The sequence below is a fragment of the Contarinia nasturtii genome, unplaced genomic scaffold (assembly GCF_009176525.2).
Source record: "Contarinia nasturtii isolate CC-2019 unplaced genomic scaffold, AAFC_CNas_1.1 Cnas_scaffold_493, whole genome shotgun sequence".
NCBI lineage: Eukaryota > Metazoa > Arthropoda > Insecta > Diptera > Cecidomyiidae > Contarinia > Contarinia nasturtii.
The window spans coordinates 4192416-4199443 of record NW_022197846.1 but is presented as its reverse complement, the minus strand read 5'-3'; the positions used below and the strand labels follow the sequence as shown (position 1 = coordinate 4199443).

Sequence of the window (7028 nt, the reverse complement as noted above, 5' to 3'; positions counted from 1 at the left end):
GATAAGTATAGGAAATGCGTATTTGTTTCGAAGTTGCTATTTTATGTTGCTATGGTAAATAGTTGGAACTACTTTCTTACTAAAGTGTCATACAATTGCTAAGAAACTCTTTGTATTTGAGTCGGTTAGAATTTTTTTTATAAAATCACTTGTTTGGTCTGGTTTGTCTGTTGATATTTCAGAGCTGGGCACGAACAGTCGGTCGTTCGTACATTGAAAAAATATGTTTTTGTGGTCGGTCGTTCGTAAAAATTGAAATGTTCGTTGTGTTCATTCGTATGTGCGATCGAACACCGAACACGTCCGGATGTCCGGATGTTCGGCGCAAAAATTGTCAAGTCGAGTTTGCAATTCTCTGTTAAATATTTTGAAATTGTACAAAAAATAATAATAATTAAATAAATGCTTTTGTTCTTAATTTGAGCACTAACAAAATATCTTACGAAGCTTAGGAAATTCCGTATATTTGGTATAGTCTATACCTGAAATAATCTCATATTTTCAATGATGAAATAAATATAGATGAATTTCATAACATTTCATAATAAAAAAATAATAATATTTCAAACACTTGAGAAAGAAAATGTATATAAATTGGAAAATATTTGAAAATTTATTTATTTAAATATTTTTTTCTTTAAATTTGTACAACTATAAATTATTTAACAAACCTGATTTTAGAATTTTGTTTCGAACATCCGGACGTCCGCACGTGTTCGGTGTTCGATCGCACATACGACTGATCACAAAAAAGGAAAAAAACGCACACGAACGACCGATCACAGTCGGACATTGATGTTCGTGCCCAGCTCTGTGATATTGTCAACGAAACTGTAGACTAAATGGCTTTTTAATCGATCATTTTTAATCCAAAAAACCGTATACAATACCGTTAAAATTTTATGCGAGCATACTCAATGAATGAATTTCGTTGAAAGAAACTTCGCACACATTCAATTCCTCGAAATGTTTATGATTTGGTATTTAGATTATACTTGAACATTTCAATTTGATTGAATATTCATTTCGATGATCTTTTTGCTATTCAACATATTTGATTGTTTGCTCTTCCATTACTGATGAACTATATAGACTTTTTTCAATTATAAACGTCTTCCAAGTCTTTCATTTAAGTGGCTATCAAATCTTAACCATCAACTTGTCCCGTAATCACATCGTCTAACTTTTACCGATCTTCGTTTATTACGCTTAACTTCACCTTGTAGTTATATTCAATTGGAAATGCGAATAAATAAACGTACTCTATCAAGGTAACATTTTGTTTGAAATTAGAAGCCCAACAATCTAACAAATAGTTAATATAAACTAATTTATTAAATAAGTATTGATGCTAGTTCCATAGAGTGAATGTGCCTGTTTATGAACATTGCGTGAAGGTCCACGTTTATTTGGATGAACTCTTCGATTGAACACCACACACTTGTCTATCGAATGACTAGGGTATACTATCACGATGCCATACAATTATGAGTGTTGGTTGTGCTTGACTTGATCCTTGTATTTCGATGTTTACAATATTCGAATATATATATGTTTTGAAGAAACCTGGCTTCTTTGACATCAAACGACCTACATTCCACAGTCCATCTCGAAGGGATGCTCGTTCAATACTTCCTCGCAAATGTAGTAATTGTTTGCTCCTTTTGGTCGGATTTGGTTTGCAAGCACACACTTCTTGTATTGAACGCTTCGAGTTCCTTGTGGAAATGTTTAGAGGACAATATTGTGATATTATGTACTCATCAAACATGCGAATGATATAACTGCCACGTTTCCTGATGGTTGCATCACAGGACGTTTTATTGACCACACAGCCAACTATTTTAGAAAACTCGATGAATTACGTTAGAATTCCCACGAAAATATGAATTTGTAAGGTTTCATTCTAATGAAAAACTGAATGCTAGAAAGGCCGTATGAAAAAATTGAAGAAATAACTATCGATTTGAATATATGCAAATAATTTAAAGAATCCATTCATCGATTGTTGAGGTCACCACTTAATGCATTAGTATTTGCTAGTGTGTATATATTTATTTCATTTGAATTTTAGTTTCTCAACTTATTTGGAAAAGATTAAAGTTAAGATTTTAAAAAATAAATGCCGGTAAATGACAATTTATATGTTCGATTTTATGTGTACTTGCATTTCTCCATTCAATTTTGAAATTAAATTTGCATATAATTAGAATATTCATATAAGATGTAGGAAATGAGAAAATGATAGAAGTGACTGCCAAGTTGCCAGTGACAAGTGCTTATTATGCGTGCGTTTCAATTGAAATAAGTTGAATGCAATTAAACGATTATGCAAATATCGAAATATAGATATATCTAATTACTGTTTGTTTGTTTCTTTTTATTTACTTTATAGATCCCTGTTTATACATAATGCGGTTTGCTACAAAGTTGGAATTTGGTGAGAAAACACACGAAGTTTCAATGACGGCACAACGATTGGTGCAACGAATGATGAAAGATTCCATACATTCGGGCCGACGACCCTCTGGATTATGTGGGGCTGCATTGTTAATAGCAGCTCGTATGCATGATTACAATCGAACGCCAATGGATATTGTGCGAATTGTAAAAATTCATGAATCAACATTGCGTAAGCGTCTTTTGTTTTTCTATTATTTAATAATTCTTATTGATTCTTCTTCGATAAGTTCTTAAAAAGTACTAGAAATACAGGATCGATTACACTATCGAATATCAAGCAATGTTGTTTGCTCATGCAATTTCTATTACTTGCTTACTCTTACTGTTCTTAACATATACATACATATAAGTTTGATGCTGATATCATATATCATTGGGAACTATTTCACAAATATTTATGTATATTGATTATTTTCTATAATTCTTTTCTTTGTGATTCTTCACTAGGCAAGCGTCTTATTGAATTTGGTGATACGCCCAGTAGTATGTTAACATTGGATGAATTTATGGCAGTTGATTTGGAAGCCGAGCAAGATCCACCAGCATTTAAAGCAGCAAGAAAACGTGACAAAGAACGACTGCAAAAATTACCTGAACATGAGGCTGAATTTACGGATTTGCAACGTGAAATTGATAGCTATTTGGATCAAGAGTTGCGGCGAGGTTCAAGAAAACGTCGAAACGATTTATCGGAAAGTGAAGAAACGGATAAATTTATACGAAACTCAACATTAGATGTGATAAATGAATGTTTAGAAGAAAACGTTGACGATCCAGCTTCGGACGATCGACTAGCATATAATCGAGGTATTGCACCTGATATTGCAGCCATGTGTGCACCTGTTGTTGATTATAAAAAATCTGATGTAGAAAACGAACAAACACAGCAAACTGAAACTGGCGAATTGGATACTGATGGTTTAGATGATGAAGAAATCGACGGATATATTATGACGGAAGATGAGTCAAAATACAAAGACGAAATGTGGAATAAATTAAATGCTGATTATCTTCGCGAAGCAAAAGCCAAAGAAGAACGATTGGCCAAAGAAAAAGAAGAAGGTAAATCAAAATTGGGAAGTTCTATATTTAGCAGAATGGAATGATGTTTAAACAAAATTGAAATATCTATATGAAAAAAGGAAATCTTCAAATAAAGCTTGACCACAAATACTCTTCTTGTCACTTTAGGTAAACCCGAGAAGAAAAAACGACGTGTCAGTAGAAAGAAAAATATCGGACCATCGAATACAGCCGGCGAAGCCATTGAAAAAATGTTACAAGAAAAGAAAATTTCCACGAAAATCAATTATGAGATTCTGAAGACATTGACTTCACCATCTGTAGCCACTACTAGCATTACCACTACCATAACTGATAATGAACCAAACAATACGAATGAACTAAAAACTGAAAATCTCAACGCACCATCCGCGAGCACATCTTATTCAAGCACCTTTAAGTATGGCCGAACTTTGATTTTTTTGAATTTTGGTAATTTCGAAGAAAAACGTAAATTTTTAATTAACGAAATTTTTTATTCCTGATTAGACAACCGAGAAGGAAACAAGAGCCTGTACTAAATATTAAATCATCGAAATTGAAACCATATGAGTTAGCAAAAACGCTAATAAAAAAGTCCGAGATGAGCGAGGATGAAAATGGTGAAAATGATGTTTCAGCAAAAATGACTTAATAATTTACTGAATTTATTTTATTTCATATTCCATTATTTAGCTGAAGAGGACGATATTGATGAAGAAATTGGTCAAGATACAGAACAAATTTCATTGGCTTCTATGTTAAATGCCGGTGATGATTATTACGGATATGATGAAACCTACTGAAATGTTACACATTTTATAAATTGTAAATTTTTTATTAAATAAAAAGAGTTTAACACATAAGAACTTTAATCATATTGAAATTAAACGATGAAAATCGTTAAATTTAATTGTTATAAATAAAATTTGATATTGATACCGGATTTTATAAATAATCGTGAGAAATTTAAAATAAAAATAAAATTGCTAAATGTAGAAACAAATACTGATTTGAATCGTTAAGCCTTTGATGAACATGAAGTTTGATGCAATTGATTTATGGTGAACACAGTCACCAGTTACAGATTCGCGTGAAGTTAGCCCAGTGATTGAGCCTTTCACTCTCAGTTTTATTCAAGTAATTTTTCAATACATACATAATGTGTACCAACTTCAGGCAAGTATACTTCGAATCTAACTATAGAAAAAAGTGCGTCGCGTTGAGTCCATTTTCTTCCTCTTGTGTGGAGAGCACAAACAATGAAAACAACATTTTCAAGAATCTAATGCAAGCATAAACACACATACATACTGTAATACAGCCCAGAGCAACGGAGTGAGAGACGCAATCCGATTCTTCGAAGGCAGCACAGTATAGTGAGAAAATCATAGCGAAAACGAAACAATATTTTTTCTTCATTTTCTCGTTTCTCATCATAAAACGAAGGGGATAAATGCAGGTTAAAATAAAACTACACAAAGTGAATAAAAGAAAATAATCATGATATTGGTTGAGCAACATTAGTGCAACCAAAATAGTGGAAACTTTTTCGTGTATGAGTGACGAAATTATATTTGTTGATGAGCGAAAAATCATTTTGCAAGATAAAGAAAAGGCGAAATTTTTCAGTTTGTTGTAAAAATTCTGAATGTTGATGGTCAAAAGACTTGATTTTTACATTTACAATTTTACATTTTAGGATTTAAAAAAAATGAAAGAGAGGGAGTGAGATGTAAAATAAGAAATTTGATAATGACGCGTTGATGTTTTTTTCACGCGATGTGTTTCGATAAGATTTACCATTAGAGTATTGAAAAGAAGAACGAAATAAAACGTCATAAATGAAAATTCATAATCATTGGATTGTGCAAATTGTTGACATTGTGTAAACATACTAGAAAATCAAATGCTGCATTGCACATTGCATATCGAGGTTGAAAACATTCATTTTTATATGTGCTCAAAAAAGATATTTTTATTTCATATGACATAAGACCAAGAAAATATGAAACAGAAGTACAAGTGCATGCTCTTTGTTTCGCATAGAGAAAAACAGTATGTAAATCTGACGTTACCTTGAGAAGATTGCTAAAAAGGTCTATTCTCAATATAAAAAGAGTTTGATTCGATTTGATTCTATATATAAATTGTATTTATTTTGTTATTGTTGTTTTATTTTCCGAAAATTTTTATTATTGCTTTAAAAATTATCATTACACAAAAAGGGCATAGTAGCAATGGTTTTTCGCAAGATTCAAATAAAAAACTTCGCAAGTGATGATGAAACAAAGTGAACACGCGTGAGTGTCTATTGACCGAGAACTATGTGAAATAAATGTTTTTGTACCGCAAAACTCAGTGCCATGTTTCTTATGATGCGCAAAAAAGAATTAACGAATATATCAATTAACATAACGTAAATAACGAAAGGTGAGAAGAAAAAACACGACGCCACCAGCAACAATATTCCTTGTTTGCAACAGCAACAGGAAACAGTGATTGTTTGTGTGTATTAGTGTTTCAATTTAACAAGTTTTTTGTGCCTGTGCCGTTTTCACTATATCATTTGTTTCATTTATAACGTATCATTGTCAAAAAAAATTGTTCATAATTAATTTGAACGTTCAAAGCAGAACCATCAACAAGTGCATATTGACTAACTCCTAGTTAGAGAATTAAGGAGAGATATCGAGTAAAAGCAACCAGCTACCATTGTCACAGATCCCAAAATACAAGTTTAGAACGCATTGGATATCATACAACAATCAACAACGGAAGAAGCAAACATCAACAACATGGTGAAAGGGTAAGAAATTGAATGAAAGAATAAAATGAGAATAATAACATGGAATTATTCTTAAATATATCAGTAAAATGTATGCAACAGAAAGTGTATTCTTCAATAAACGAATATGTTTATCATGTACACACACACATGCTCTCTCTATATATCAAAATAATCGGCTCTTTTCTGTGTGTTTGTGTGCCTGTCAGTATTTCATACTTTGAATGTGAGCGTAAAAAACAATCATAAACAAAGAACCACAAGGCATATATGCGTTTGTATGTTTAATATAAGAAAACACAACAACAATGAAATACCGAATGAAATAAATGAAGGCATAACGACGTCTACCTCAGATTTTATTAAACATTCCGTTAAGAATATATGACCCCACTTCATACATCACATAAAATTCCAAAGACAAAACAAAAACCAATAAAATATTTTAAAAAATTTCGATGCTGAGTCAGGCGGGGAGATATTTTACCTATTAAGTTCCTCTCTGTTTTTTACTTGTCTAGCCGATCAAATGCTACTGGGAAATTCAAGAAACTGAAACCAATTTTCTGCGTACCAAATACCTTGTTATGCGACAATTTTTGTTGTTCATAATTTCAGGCGTCATAGATACGACAGAAAAGGAAAAAGGTTAACCACCTTTTATGCCAAGCCATAAGCTAAGCTCATTGTGCTGTAGTGTATGTGTTCGATGTTTTTATGTCCATATATTCGACTA

The 7028-nt window shown here is 32.1% G+C and overlaps 1 protein-coding gene across 2 annotated transcripts in view; it reads left to right on the top strand.

Moving 5' to 3' along the window:
• The window catches only part of LOC116339215 (transcription factor IIIB 90 kDa subunit), a 43051-nt gene extending 38681 nt beyond the window's left edge, over positions 1 to 4370 (top strand). Inside the window, exons 3-8 of one of the 2 annotated variants that reach the window (XM_031764965.1) lie at positions 2396 to 2632; positions 2911 to 3270; positions 3334 to 3525; positions 3655 to 3925; positions 4015 to 4127; positions 4201 to 4370. In XM_031764965.1, coding sequence (XP_031620825.1) covers positions 2396 to 2632; positions 2911 to 3270; positions 3334 to 3525; positions 3655 to 3925; positions 4015 to 4127; positions 4201 to 4310 — 1283 coding nt within the window. In that variant the 3' untranslated portion in view covers positions 4311 to 4370. Of the gene's footprint in view, positions 1 to 2395; positions 2633 to 2910; positions 3526 to 3654; positions 3926 to 4014; positions 4128 to 4200 lie in introns of both variants that reach the window. The other variant, XM_031764964.1, reaches the window with a different exon arrangement.
• The last annotated feature ends 2658 nt before the right edge of the window (positions 4371 to 7028 follow it).